The 15,321-nt window shown below is 39.6% G+C and overlaps 1 protein-coding gene across 9 annotated transcripts in view; it reads left to right on the top strand.

Annotated features, from left to right (window-relative positions):
* Positions 1-15,321, top strand: part of rpgrip1l (RPGRIP1 like) — a 298,740-nt gene that overhangs the window by 47,046 nt on the left and 236,373 nt on the right. For 7 of the 9 annotated variants that reach the window (XM_041191778.1, XM_041191780.1, XM_041191779.1 and 4 more), the window contains exons 2-4: positions 907-994; positions 4,619-4,763; positions 11,750-12,048. In XM_041191778.1, coding sequence (XP_041047712.1) covers positions 910-994; positions 4,619-4,763; positions 11,750-12,048 — 529 coding nt within the window. In that variant the 5' untranslated portion in view covers positions 907-909. Of the gene's footprint in view, positions 1-906; positions 995-4,618; positions 4,764-11,749; positions 12,049-15,321 lie in introns of those variants that run through there. The other 2 variants (XR_005943542.1, XM_041191782.1) reach the window with 1 other exon arrangement.

Genomic DNA, 15,321 nt, shown 5'->3' on the forward strand with positions numbered 1-15,321 from the left:
AATCTCGGAACCTTTTAAGAAACAACTGAATGCTGAAATGGAGGACCTCCTAGCAACTTTTTAGCTGGGTCAGTCAGTATTTGTGTTTTAACATCATATTCAGACAACCTATCGAGATTGTAAGTTGGTGTATTTTTGAAAAGGCTGACAATTTCTGTTCCTGTGTAGCTCCAGTCCATGTTAATTATTCTACTTGACAAAGTTGATCTGGAAAGTATCAAGAATCTAAAATGTTTCTGTTACCACAAAAATCCATTGCCGCTAATAATATTATGTCACCAGCAGCTCTACTTAAGATTACATGATAAATTAGCTGCTTCAGTCATTAAAGTTTATTATTACTGTGAGCAATGTGATTAATGTTTGAAAATAGTTTTTTTTCATGGAAACAATATTTGTGTGTTATTGCAACCTTTAATTACAATTGCCAATTACTGTGTAACTTTCAACACTGGGTGCATATTTTTGACTTTGCAGGGGCGGTAACATGAGGTAAAACATCTTGTAAAGGAAGAAACACCTGGGTTGGCAAATATTTAACAAATTTACTTGAGTGTAAGTGCCCAGATGTGGAACAGGTGGTAAAGTCTTTAAAGCTGGAGTTAGTTATTTCATAAAGCAGAACAAAGTGCTTGTAAGCTTTGTATCATAATTTATCTGAGTCACAGATGAAAAGTTTCAGACAGCGTAAGGATTAAACTAAGTTTTTTTTTATCACCACTCTGAAACATTCACAATATGTTTTGATTACTTTAATAACCTCAGCTTCAAAACACAGATTCTCTCTCAGGAAAAGCCATAAAAGTAAGATGACCCCATCTGTTTAGCCATAAAATCCTAAAATGTTAAAGTACAAGGCGTGGATTAAAAAACACTCAAATGTAATTTGTCCTCTTTCTTTCACAGACCATGTCGGGCTTAGCTGATGAGACAGCAGGAGACCTCCCTGTGAAGGATGTAGGCATGAACCTGGCTGGAATTGGTGGATTGCAAGGTTGGAGGCACCTGCTAGTCATTACCACAACATACTTTGATCAGTGTATCCATTAGTTTTACTTCATAATCTCTTCCTTTTATGGTATCAGTGATCCAAATGGTCAGGGCTTACTGATTAAAGCCATTATTGAACATCAGCTGGTACTGATTGTACCCTTCAATGCCTTGTGCAAGTAGAGATTTAGTCTTGTTTCATGATTCTATGTCTCTGTAACATCCTGTTACCATAAACAGAAGTCATTTTGATCGCTATTTTAAAACTTACATTTCCTTTCTTCCCTTTTCTGTTAGGGAGATTTTGCATGAAAAATTTTAAGAAGACATTTTACTTAAACTGATTCCATATGGGATCCCAATATTCTTGAATCCTTATTCATAACAATCTGCCTTGAACAACAATGGAGTCAGAATATTGGGACTCAGTACTTTAGATCAATATTTTTTTTGAGACCTGTTGCTTGGCCATACATTTCAATGTGTGGTACCACCTAATATGCCTGTGATTGTTGTTGCTGTTGTAAAAGGAAAAACAGACAAGTTTTACTAAATGAATCTCAAGCTTTGAGGGATGAATGAAGTGTGAAAATCCAAAAGAACGTGGAGCTTAACCTTAACAGAATTTCAGCTTTTGAGGAGGTTCATCATTGAAATGTAGTTCAAAGGGAGGCTTCCTTTCTTTAATACATGTATAAAGAGAGGAAGGAGAATTTGATTCTTGCCAGATTTTGATGTAGATGGGAAGTCAGACTATCTACATTTTTAAATTAGACACACAAGGATCGTATTGTGGGCAACTGTTGTGATGTGCCAGAGTATAAAATGTGGATCATAATAGATCCTCCATGTTTGAACACTCTGTCCTGTGTCAAAATATCAAATCTCTTGAACAAGTCTCTTGAGTCTAATGAGCCAAACCTCATTATGCATGCTTGGCTGAGAGCCATATACATAAAAGGATTATCTGAGTGGGAGTTTGTTTGGACAGCTGGAGAGAACTGTTGACTTTGCTTGATTGACATCCCTGTGTGGTTACAATAAGTTATTTTTTATGATCTTTTTTATCAGTGTCCCATTGGGCTGGATTTTAGGGCTTCTGGTGGGGAAGGGAGGCAGACCGGGAAGTGTGTAGCCCGCTCATTCCCGCCCCTGCTATTTCAGCACATCGAATCAGCCATCAGCTGGCCAATAAGTGGCCAATTAGCATTGTGAAGTGGGGGGGCCTTTGCCCAATTGGGTATCTAGGCCAAGATGTCTGGTAAGAATGGGGTTAGTCCGTGAACCAGAAGTTGGTTACGGCCACCAATTTAAAGATCCCCTTCCATCTCACTCTCTTGGCTTAATTGTTATGTCAGCCTATAAAAACTGAAGAAATAAAGTCTACCAACAGCCAAACACTGCCACCTTCAGCAGCAGACTCTGCTGCTACATGCAGCCATGGTCCTGTTTGCAGGCCTTTTCATCTGCCCTTGTGCCGCCTCATAAATTGTGTTAATCACTCTCAACATTTTTCTTTTGTGACTAGCGAAAAATGGACTGGGCATGAAATAATTGCAATCACTAAGCTTTTTAACAGGCTCAGTATCTTTTTAAAAGGGCAGACAGGCTTCCTATTTTGGCACTTGCTCACCTTCCTTATTATTGGAGTTTGGCGGGATGATGTCAGATTGCCAACAAATGTTATCTCGCCATATTTTACATAAGCACAGCGGGGTGGCCAACCTGATATGTGGCTGTAAAATCCAGCCCATTGCTACTATGGAGTTCATTGGTTCTGTACATAAGGTATACTAGACGAATAGGCATCACAAGAATAGGTGAAAAAGTTTCTGTAAAGACAGAGATAGCAGCAAAAAGCAGTCATGATCCATATTGGAACAAATAACGTTTGAGGTCTTGCAAAGTAAGTTAGTCACCGGATCAAAAAATAGGACTTCAAGAGTTACCACACTGGAGGCAACAATAAGAGGGGGGGCAGGGATTCCTATGCTGGAATGTGTAGTCTCGGGATGCACCTGATATTAGGCCTCAGGGATTGTTTAAGTGAGTCAAGCAAACTGTGAACACCTCTTGGGTGTCCTGTGTGATGCCAGCAAAGAGTTGGAATTTTGGGCTGTTGCAATTTTGACAGCAGCCTCATGTAAGTGCTTAAAGGGGAAGGGAAAATTACTGGGAGGAGTCAATTGGAAAAGAGGACAATGAAGGCTAAGCAGCAGCAAACCACATTATAATTTAGAACCTGGGGAGGATTTTGTGCCTCCTAGTTGCACAATCAGGTAAGTTTTTTTTTAAACTTGCCTTTTGGTAGTGACCGCGAGCTGTCCCTTTACTGGTTAGGCAACATGGAGACTGGTTTTCCTGAATTCAGTTTGCTTGCTCCAACTGCACTCTGAGGAATCCAGTTTTGCACAGGAAGCCTCAGCCAGGCATAAGACTCCTAGCACCTATTTTTGTGCTTGTAGCAAAATAGTGACTGGCACACTTTCAGCTTGTAATAAATGCACCCTTGTTACCTGCCACATTGGAAACCTAAGAACCTGTTTAGTGCCTGAAAAACTGATGCAGTGCCATTGAACTTCTAGCCACGATATCCCAATAGCTTCATGTGTCATGTACTGGGCATCTTAGGAGAGGAAAGGTTGACACCTGGCAATGTCATTGAAGCAGGAGATGAGCATCCCAATTCTTAGGGCATTGGAACAAGGGAAGGTAATAAGAGGCTGTAAGATAGTGAAAAATAAAGACATATTTGTAGAATGGGAAAGGTATATCAAAAACTGAAATGATGAAACAAGGAAACAAGATAAGGGTCAATATCGAAAAAGATTGGAATCTGGATTGAGTGGTATGTGTATGCTTTCATGGTACCACTGGAGTAGAGCTTCATGATGTCAGGAGGGGAATTACAAGAAAAGGTCTGCTGTAGGTGGCCTGTATTATTCAGTTTTCATTCTCTGCAGTAAATCTCACAGACTCCAATTCATAAACGACACAGCTGTTGATAAGGAATTGCTAGATGTAGATGTTGCCTGGTGACTTACCACAAAGTAACACAGCCGCACCATATGTTGTGGCACCACCTTAGCATAATGTTGAATTGCTGATTTTTAATTTCCTTGTGTGAAGGGAAAACTGAAGATATTTTTGAAATATTTTTTCTTAGCCTTAAAACTTAAAACTTAAATATTGCAGATACAATGTCCTGTGCACAGACGCAGTGAGTTAGTTTGGAAACCTTACAATACCAATTTAAAACACAAAATGTCAGCCATTGCTGTATTAATACTATTAATTAGTCTTTATTTTTCAGTAGGTTGCTGGATGGCAATTACCCAATTGTCCAGCCCTCTCTTGATAAATACTATAATAATTGACTGTCTAGATCATTTTATTGCACTTTTCCCTATGCCATTGTATTAACTGAAATAACGTACAATAAATCACCAAAACAAAGCCAGACCACTGAAGTCAGGGACAACCACTATCGAACTCAAACTGTCATGGGAATCTCTCAAATAGAGTTTACCTGTGTTAATTTTGAAATATTGAAACTGAGTGTAATCAGTTGCTCTATTGTACAACATGTAATTATAATATGTGACTCAATATTTATTTCTAATCACAGAATCATCTGGTGCACAGAACACTAGAGCTCGTCAAGCAGTGTCTCGCATCTGCCGTGAAGAGCTAGAAGATCGCTTTCTTCGGCTACACGATGAAAACCTTTTACTCAAACAACATGCACGAAAACAAGAGGATAAAATTAAAAGGTTGGAATTCCTGTTAATTTCATTTGTTAATGATTAAGATACTCTTTTCTCTCCCATCAGCTATTTAACAAATGCTAAGTATCTGTCCTGCTGTTAGGATCTTCGAAAACTATTGTCTAATGTATTGCATTATCAAGAAGACAAATGAAGATATTTATAATTTAAAAGCTTTACTTTTTCAACTTCAACCTTTGTAGTGTCTCCTTACCATTTTTTTTTCTGAAAATAACAAACCTATGCTGGGTTATCTTCTATGAGAGCTAGAAATCGAGCAAAACCTCTTTCAAATAGCCATTTTTCACATGTGGGCCCAGCATTTGCAGACAGGTTATTTGCTCATTGCTGACCTATTCTGTTCCTCACGCAATGTTCACTTATGCATATTTGTCAGCAAGGACCACTGCATGGAAATGAGAAGGAACCTTGGCTGTTTTTTTTTCTCTTCCTTTTCTAACCCAGGAGCTCCAAGACTTTTGTAATCCTCAATTAAGTGGGCACGTACTGTGGATTGAACCTTGAACCTTTCTAGGTTGTATGGCTTCAAATGCCAATTAAAACATATGTTTCTCATAGCCAAGTTGGTATACTTCCAGTGTCCTTCAAAAGAATATAAAATTATTGACTGTATACCGGATGTGGGCAAAAGAGTACTGAGTGCCTTACCCAAGTGACCAGTATTCGTGTGAGAACATTGGGGTTGTCAGGACAACCACATTCAATAAAATGAAATCTTTTTGTATCTGGACAGTAATGTTGCATGCAAGAACCACAGGGAAACATTTGAACAGGACTCAGTTATTATTTGGTGTGAACAGAAATATCTAAAATAAAGGTTTGGATAAAATTAAATATTACACAATAATCTAATTAAAGCTATTCACAGTTGCCTTTTTAATTAAAGAAATATTTGAAGGCCTCAAACTCCCCCAGAAACTGGACTTTCCCAGAGCTGTTACATTGTTAGCTTAATTCAAAAGAAGTCTTTCAAGCATATGTATTCCACCCACTTCTGAGGATATATTAGTACCATTTAGTAGTTGAGCTTCTGGAATATTTATGGCTTCCAGCAGTTTGTGCTTAAGTTGTTTTTAAGAAGAACAGAGTTCAACACTCAGAATAGCCTATCTGCTTTTATAAAATTACAAAAAGGACAAACTACTTAATGCACACCTGTTCTAACTTCTGTTTTATGTTGTATAAACTTTAGAAACCTCATTAGGGGCTAAATTAAAAAGCAGAACCACAAAGGTAATAGCTTCTGGATTACTACCTGAGCCACAAGCAATTTGGCATAAAGTAAATAAGATCAGAAAGTTGAATGCATGGCTGAAAGATTGATGAAAAAGAAATGGATTTCGATTCATGGGCCACTGGGCAAAGAGGGAGCTGCACCATTGGGATGGTCTTTGCTTGAACCACACTGGGAGCAGTTCCCTGGTGAATTGTATAACTAGTGCTGTAGAGATGGCTTTAGCTGGTTAATATGAGGGGAAATTTAGAAAGTTAACAAGGAAGGACAAGGCAATAGTGCAAGGTAGTGATATTGAATCTAATCTGGGAAATGTGAGCTTGTCCACTTTGGTAGGAAGAATAGGAAAGGGGAATATTATTTAATTGAAGCGAGACTGCAGAATTCTGTAGTACAGAGGGAACTAGCTGTCCTCGCACATGAATCACAAAAGTTAACATGCAGGTGAAGCAAGCAATTAAGAAGGCAATTGGAAGGTTGGCCTTTATAGCAAAGGAGATGGAAAATAAAAGTAAGGAAGCCTTGCAACAACCATACCATGGCGTTGATGAGACCACACCTAGAGTACTATGTACAGTTTTGATCTCCTTACTTATGGAGGGACTTACATTGAAGGCAGTTCAGAGAAGTTCACCAGATTGATTCCTGGGATGAAGGGGCTTCACTTAGGAAGAAATGTTGAGCTGGTTGGGCCTATACTCATTGGATTTTAGAAGAATCAGAGGTGCTCTTATTGAAACATGTAAGATTCAAAGGGTCTTGACAGGATAGATGCTGGGAAGATTTTTCCCCTCGTCGGAGAATCTAGAACCTGGAACACAGTTTCAGAATAAGGGGTCTCCCAATTCAGATGGAGATGAGGAGGAATTTCTTTTCTGAGGGTCTTGAATCTTTAAAATTCTCTACACTAGAGATATGTGGAGGCTGGGTCATTGAGTATATTCAAGGCTGAGTTAGACAGATTTTTGATCTACAAGGGAATCAAGGATTATGAAAGGCAGGCAGGAAATTGGAGTTAAGGCGACAATCAGATCAGCCATGTGGCAGAAATTTCCCCCTGTCGGGGTGGTTGTGCGGGGTGGGTGGGGACAGGCGCGAACTGGATTGGCGCCCCTAATTGGGGCCACGCCACCATTTTACGTGGGTGGGCCAATTGAGGTCCACCCAGCGTGATACGCGTCCGGAAGCAATGAGCGCACCCTATGCAGGCGGGTGGGATTCCCTGAGTCGGGGCCTGCGCTCTTATGTGCATGCGCTCAAAATCTCCCTGAGGCACGGAGCTGCTTCAGGGAGATTAAGTTCAGAATGAACGTTTTTATTAAAGACAAAGAAAAATTATTTAGACATGTCCCCTTATGTGGCAGCGTCACATGAGCTGGGACATGTTTATTAAATGTCTGAAATTTTTAAATTTATTTAATAAATCCTTCATGAAACCTCATCCCGCCTGTGGATGAGGTTTCATGAAAAATGTGAAGGCTGCCTGGGCTCTTTGCCTGCCCGCCAACCTTAAGGTTGGACAGGCAGCATTCTTAACTGCTTTAATTAGTTTCTTAATGGCCTTAATAGGCCTTTGACAGTTTGGCAGATGCACAGCTGGAACTGAAAATCTTAATGAAGCGCTGTGACGTTGGGATGCCTGCTCGACGTCACCGCACGTTATTTTACGTGTCAGCGAGTAAGCCCCGCCTCTGCTTGCCGACCCGAAAATTCTTCCCATGGTCTTCTTGAATGGTACAGCAGGCTCAAGGGGCCAATGGCCAACTCCTGCTCCTATTTCTTAAATTATTATGTTCTCATTTAGCTGAGAGAGGCAGAGATCTTTCCCCATCCTAATTTGAAAGATTGGGTTAATTTACCAAGTAAGAGCAAATTATTTGAATTTTGAAGCAAACTGCGGTGGTATAGTGTTATTGTCACTGGACTAGTATTCCAGAGACCCAGAGTAATGCTCTGGGGACCTGGGTTTGAATCCCACCTGGGCAGATGGTGAAATTTGAATTCAATAAAAATCTGGAATTAAGTCTCATGATGACCATGAAACCATTGCCGATTGTCGTAAAAACCCGTCTGGTTCCCTTTAGGGAAGGAAATCTGCCGTCCTTACTTGGTCTAGCCTACATGTGATTCCAGACCCACAGCAATGAGATTGACTCTTAATCGCCCTTGTTCAGAGCGCATTTAGGGATGGACAATAAATGCAGGCCCTGCCAATGAAGCCTACACCCCATGAATGAAAAAAAAATGATCACATCATTGCAACTTTTATTATTTTAAAAATGTTAACTCTAATTAGTTATAAAGGGAGTCTAATTTGCACTAGTTTTTAAATTTTTTCACAGGAAGTGGGCATCACTGGCTAGGCCAGAATTTATTGCCTATCCCTAATTTCCCTTGAGAAGGTGGTGAGCTGTCTTCGTGAACCACTGCAGTCCATGTGGTACACCGACAATGCTGTTAGGAAGGGAATTCCAGGATTTTGACCCAGCCACAGTGAAGGAAGGGTGATGTAAATCCAAGTCAGGATGGTTTGGAAGGGAAACTTGCAGGTGGTGATTTTCCCATGCGCCAGCTGCCCTTATCCTTCTAGGTGGTAAAGGTCGGGGGTTTGGAAGGTGTTGTCAAAGGAGTCTGACAATTAAGAAGTGTTAATCAGTAACACATGTGAGACATAGAGCATAGTATTAAAAGAAATAGAGTGCAAATATAATGCCTTTCTTAAACTGATTACCACTTGTGTTTTGCATATAGTAATCAGCATATTAAGATTTCCTTACAGCTGTGCATGTGTGTGAGTGGGAAACACATAATTGGTCAGACAGAGACACAGAAAGAAACATGCTCAAAAACCTATCAGGAATGACCAAATTCAATGTTAATGGAGATTCTTTAAAAAATAACAAACGTGTGCTGCTAGGCTTGGGATCCCTGTACTCAATTTTGCCAGGCACATGTCCTGCCCCTCCCCTCTCTGCTGACGGGCAATATAAATTTTCCAGTGACCTCAGATTTGGCTTTCACAGTCCTACCAATGCATGGTATTGCATGTACGGGTTCACAATGCATGGTGGTTCCAGACTGAGGGGTCCAAATGTGCCAAAATTCAGCAACTCCACTGCTGTACTGTCAATCTCTGGAATGCCCATCCCAGTTCCCAAAGACCCTTCACAGGCACCACCGAAGCCCAGGGCCATCATATAGTTTTGGCAAATTTCCAGTGCAATACTAAAGTGCAGGATATACCCATAAAAGTACTGCTAAACTCCATAGCCTAACCACTGTAGGACAGTATTATGCTTGGGGTTCCCCAATCTCCCCCAATAATTTTGGCAAAAGAGCAGTGGAAGCCATAGAGAAACAATGTAAACAGCAGTAATGCCATCTATTTTAGGTTTTCACCAATCCTTTGCTGAAATAATGACTGGAGGTTACGGGAGAATCCACACAGAAGTTAATTCTGCAGGCATCTGTCTCCAAGTAGCACATTTTGCACACTGAATTTTACCAATTGGGTGGATGATCCAACAACTGAAGGAAATTTGTGTTGCTGGCACGCACATAGGGTGGTGGGACTTTTCCTTGAATTTTACGGGCAACAGCAGTCCTGTCGATAGGAGCCCACTCCAAAGAGCTGCTGCCCCAATCAGAGGATCAGCAGCACTTCCGGGAGCATTGGCCACTACTGAGGCAGTAGGCAAAAAAATCTTTAAAAAAAAATACAGGGCCAAGTATTTGAGAACCTCACTGGGAAAATTGCTAGGACCCACGGGGGCTCCCTTCCCTGTCTGCCATTTAGCTGGCAGCTTCCTCACATGACAGGGGATTGCCCCAACTTTGCCAAAATACCAACAGCACCATAAAACGGCCCCTAGCTGAGCCTGTATTTATGGAAATTGGCTGCCCACCTCCTTGGCAGGAAGCCTGTCCACTTCTGGTCTCGCTGTCAGTACATGCCCTGGCAGCGGGACAGGGTCCAGGAGCCAATCGGACACACCTTTTATCCTGCCTCCTAGGGGCTGGTAAAATTCAGCCCCATCTTGCTGTATGCTGTCAGCTTAAAATGGGAGGGAATACAAATGAAATATATAGGTAAATAAATAAATACAAAAATGAAGGCCACACATTTGCAATTTTCGTAGAATAGTGATTTTTAAATTTTATCTGTTAATCAGAAAAATATCCAAGCAAAAATATCCAAGAATGCGATGAAAAGATATTACTCAATCAATAAACCACTGCCTTGATGAAATTTTATACATGCTATAAGCATCTTGATCCTCTGGGATACTATGAACAATGCCACAGGAGAATCAATAGCTGTAAAAGAAAACCATGTTCAATGTCAAACAATAACATTACTTTAACAAAGTTGTTGTATCTTTAGTTAACCTCTTTACTGATAACATTATTTGCAGGGCAATTTATTAGCTGTGAACAATGTTGAGTGTCCAAGGAGTTAAACACTAATAAAAAGTGTAATAAATTTTGCCTAATCCTGTGAACTGAAATTTTCATTGCCCAAGCATTTATCCTGAAGGTATTTGCATCTATAAGCTTCCTAACTATCCTCACAAAAAACATCTCTCAAAAAAGAGGAAGTGTTTAATTATTTTTGTTTCAAACTTAGTTGATGTTTGGAGGTAATTCAACATATGTTTTCCTTCTATCTCCTCTGATGTATATAAATATATTTGGTTTCACTGTTTCCCACTTAAATCCGGCACTTGACATATACCACATCATAGCAAATCACCTTAAACAAATAAACGGATACATTGTTTTATACATGTGGCAAGCCCAGTGCAAAAAGCAGGGCTTGTTATTAACCAGGCACAAAAGTCTTGGTGTTAGAGATGTGAGACCAATTTTGTAGGATCTGCAACTTGTCCTATTCATCAAAGCCACCTTCCCTTTCTTTGTGTGCCAAGTGTTTTCCATTCACTGATATGCATGTTTTCTGTTACTCTATATTATTACATCACCCTCATGTGCCCTTTGATAGACTTTTGTTCCCAGTTAGTATTTCACATCAAAACTGGATGGAATCAAAGGTACAGTTGATCAAATGCCAACAGTAAATTCTGAGAGTATTTAAAAAAAAAAGATGAAAACCATGATGGCCTGTCTTGAATTTAAAATCAAACTGTGTCTGAAAGTCATTATTTGTTCAAATCTACTTTTTCAATTGTTTCATTTAAGGTTGCAAAACAAAGCTAAAGATAGGAACTTATAATTAATAATGTGTTCCATATTGCTTGGTTTTTATTAAGGACCACCTAAACTTTATAGCATCATATGCTTGTGAGGTTTTAAAGTCTAAAATTCTTGACGCTGTATGTGGTACAGTAAAGGGGGCAAACACAATGTTAAGGTATGAGTTTCAAACCTTGCATTCCTCCTACACCCACTCCTTGGAACTATTCTTAGCAACTTATGGTGTGCTCCATATATAACTTCCTTTGATTTGTTATTCATCAAGCATATGGAGTAAGTATGTGTTGCCTGTACAGCGAGCTAGGATGATAAGCCCTAGGAAACTGCTATTTGTCAGTGTTATAAGGCAGATTGCTCTTCTATGGTTTTGATTAACTTCAAAGCACTTTTCACAGGCAGTAATAGTTATTTCAAAACCTGAAATGTATTATTCACGTTCCACACTAGAGTCTTTAGCAGTGTTTATGCCCTTTTCAACAGAATAGTTTCGCTGACTTTTCATATTCTTTTCCTGTTCTGTCAGGATGGCTACCAAGCTAATTAGGCTTGTAAATGACAAGAAGAAGTCTGAGATGGAGAATGGCGGCACCAAGCGGATAGGCAGGGACATTGAGATGGAAGAAATGATTGAGGAGCTGCAGGACAGAGTTTGTGAACTGGAGAAGCAGAATGAAGGGCTGAGGAATCGACTGGTAGCTGCTAAACAGCAGCTCCAAGTGCAGGGCCGTAGAAACACCCCGTACAGTTATGTACAATCACGTATAAACACTGGCCTCCGAAAAGTTCATGAAGTTGCCTTTATGCAAGAGAATCTTAAAAAAGGTATAAACAAAGCCCAAATATATATTTTTCAGTTTTTAGACTATATCCTACTCTTTAGTACTTTGAATGACGTTTACCTGAAGATATTATTCATGCATTTTTTTAATCAGCAAGCATATTAAACGTACAGTAGTGCACCATTGATGCATATTTTTTATATGTAGTTAAGAACTAATTGAAACCCACTTGTTAGCATATTTTTCTAGCACGATTCATTGTTAAGATGTTCAGGTTCTAAATGTTAATTTCAATATTCAGTCAGAACTGTGTTTGAAATGTAGCCTTTTTCCTCTTAGAACAATAATGATACTACTTTAACAAGAACTGATGCTTGTTTGTTTCACCTGTACAAACATAACCAGCTCAACTATGAATACTGTTGAACATTCAAGGAGCTAAGATGTTTTATGTTTCACACCACTCACATCCTCTACCTTTCACTTGCAGATTCCTCACATTACAGAGACACGGTCTAAAAGTGAAGGGTCAATATTTGTACCATGACTGCACAAACAATATATTCCTGATCGTTTTGCAGCCAAAAATTTTAATCATTTGACCTGGAACAGCACAAAAAGGAACATTTTCTAATAGTGTCTAAGTTCAATCCTGTACATCAAAGGAAATTCAGTTTTCAGTGCCTAACTAAAGCTACAATGTCTTAAAAATTAAAAATGAGATACTTAACTATATGACATTTCAACACTTTGGGCAGGATTTTTCAGTCAGTGTGCGGGGCAGGCCCGACACGCCGATGTATAAAATGACGCACAATGACATTGGGCATGCGTCCCGATGTCATCGCACAGTCCCGCGATATTTTGTTCAGCGGGCGTGTGGCTGTGCACCTGTCGATATGTAAACGACCTATTAAGGCCATTGAGGAAGTAATTGATGTAATTGTTAACGCTGCCCGTCCAACCTTAATGTTGGCAGGCAGGCAAAAAGGTCAAGTGGCCTTTACGTTTTTTAGGAAACCTCATCCACGAGCGGGATGAGGTTTCCTAAAATTTTATTAAATAAAACAAATTTCCGAGACCTAAAAACATGTCCCATCTCATGTGACACAGTTACATAGGGGACATGTTTAATTAGAATTTTTCTCCATTTATTTAATTATTTCAATATCAATTCAATCTCCGAGGCACGGAACTGCCTCAAGGAGATTGAAGCACTCTTTCGCGCGCATGCACAAAAGAGCGCTGGCCCCGACTCTCCCTCCCAGCGCTGGGCACAACGGCTTGCGTCTTATGCTGAGCGGGCCTTAATTAGCCTGCCCGCGTAAAATGGCTCCGCGATTGCCCATTCCCGCTGAGCCCACCCACCTCCTGAAAATTTCAGGTCTTTGTCTACTACTGGATATTCAGATGCATTGTTAATGGGCTAAAGGATTGCCTTGAAGAAATTATAATAGGAACCTATAAAATCTAGGAAGGATACAGAAAAAAATGTTAGACCCTCCTCTCTGTGTTGCCTGAAATATTTTGTGATCTGTTAGTGTAAGAAAATTGGCAGCAGAGGCCAAGAGAATTGCCACACCAAACTCTTGACAATTAATGTACAGAATAATAATAAAACTGAGCATGTAACTGATAATAGGCAATTAGCATTATGACAGACTATTAAACTCAATGAACAATGCTTTATTATGAAGTCAATATCTGATAGAATCCAAACCAACCTATTATTGAAACATAAGTGATCGGTAACATTCATTCAGAATCTAATTACTATAGCATAGCTACCTGTAAAAATTCTGATTTTTCTACTTTATTAGGAACGTTTGACAAATAAATTCTGAAAGGCTTTCAAATACAGACGGTACACTTAGAAAAACCTGGCAGTTTCTCCAAATGGAAAATCTGTTTATTTAATCATAAAGTGGAGACATGGAGTGCTGTAATCAACAGAAACAGTGGCACGGACAGGAAAATTTCTGTATTGCTCATGAGTTTCATCACAAGTTGGTGTTAATCTTGCTGCACTTAGCTTTTATCTCTTAGACCTCAATGAAAAAATAAACTTTACTTTCACAATTGTTTAGGTAACATAGTGTTATTTAAATGCTTCCAGATGTACAGAGGGTAGTTTTAGCAGTCCCTTCTATAGAATTATCATCTTTTGTGAACACTTTCATTTATGCCAGCGAAGTGAAAGTAGGTTTAAACCCTAATGTAAATTTACAGAATGCAAACATTAAATTTCTGTAATTAGGGTATAATAGGTTTGGTAGATAGATGAATTCAATAATTACATTGTATGACACAAGTACCTTTTTAGTACTGACTTGAGATGGAACTGGGACTTTAGTCAACTGTTAACATGCCAAATCAACTGAATGGTGGTGGACTAACCGTGGCATATTGTATCAATTGGGCAGGAAGTAAAATGCATGTTAATGTTGCCTGAGGGCCAGTAACATCCCACAAGCATCAAGGTCAAAAGCTTAGGGTGAAAAATAAAGAAATCGGGTTTACATGGGTAAACCAGCAGGATACTAAGAGATTGTAGAGTCAAAAATTAGTACTTTATTTTTAAAAAAACATGTTGAAAGAAAACTGGTTTATTTTTAGTGGAAATTTTCCTATTTCAGATACCCTGGGGCTTGATGTTAACTCCCAGCTGCAAATGCAGCAGGGCTAATGACATATTTGGAGCCCAATCTGTATATTTAAGGAGGGTCCCGCCAACTTAGCTGGGTGTCCTTGACACCTGCAATTTCAAATTGCATTCAGTCTGATTGGGACAGGAAATAAATGGGTAAGTCCTGGCAGGAGTGTGGGTGTTGGGGAGTTTAAAAACAACCTCCTCAGGTTGATATCTATAATACCATGAGCAGGAATAATATAATTTGGTACTGAATATGTCTCATGTGTACCCTACCCTACCTTCAGAGTGCTGCACAAGTATGAATTTTTCCATTTAGTATCCCAGCCATTCTGAGTGATATTGACAGTTTAATCCTGAAATCCCATATAATTAGGACCGACATTGAGACCGCCAAACCTCATTTCTGAATGGACCTTATGGTCAAGAAGCCCTCATTACTATAGAATCATATAGCAGAGGAGGAGCTCATTGGCCTATGCCACCTCTTTGAAAGATCTACGGACTTGGTCATAACATCTTGCTCTTCCCCCATACCCCTGTGACTTAGCCTGCACCTCACAGTTAGACCATAAGACGTAAGAGCAAAAGTAGGCCATTTGGCCCATTGAGTCTGATCCACCATTCAATGAAGTCATGGCTGATCTGATAACCCTCAACTCTACT

The sequence above is a fragment of the Carcharodon carcharias genome, chromosome 7, assembly GCF_017639515.1.
Source record: "Carcharodon carcharias isolate sCarCar2 chromosome 7, sCarCar2.pri, whole genome shotgun sequence".
Lineage (NCBI taxonomy): Eukaryota > Metazoa > Chordata > Chondrichthyes > Lamniformes > Lamnidae > Carcharodon > Carcharodon carcharias.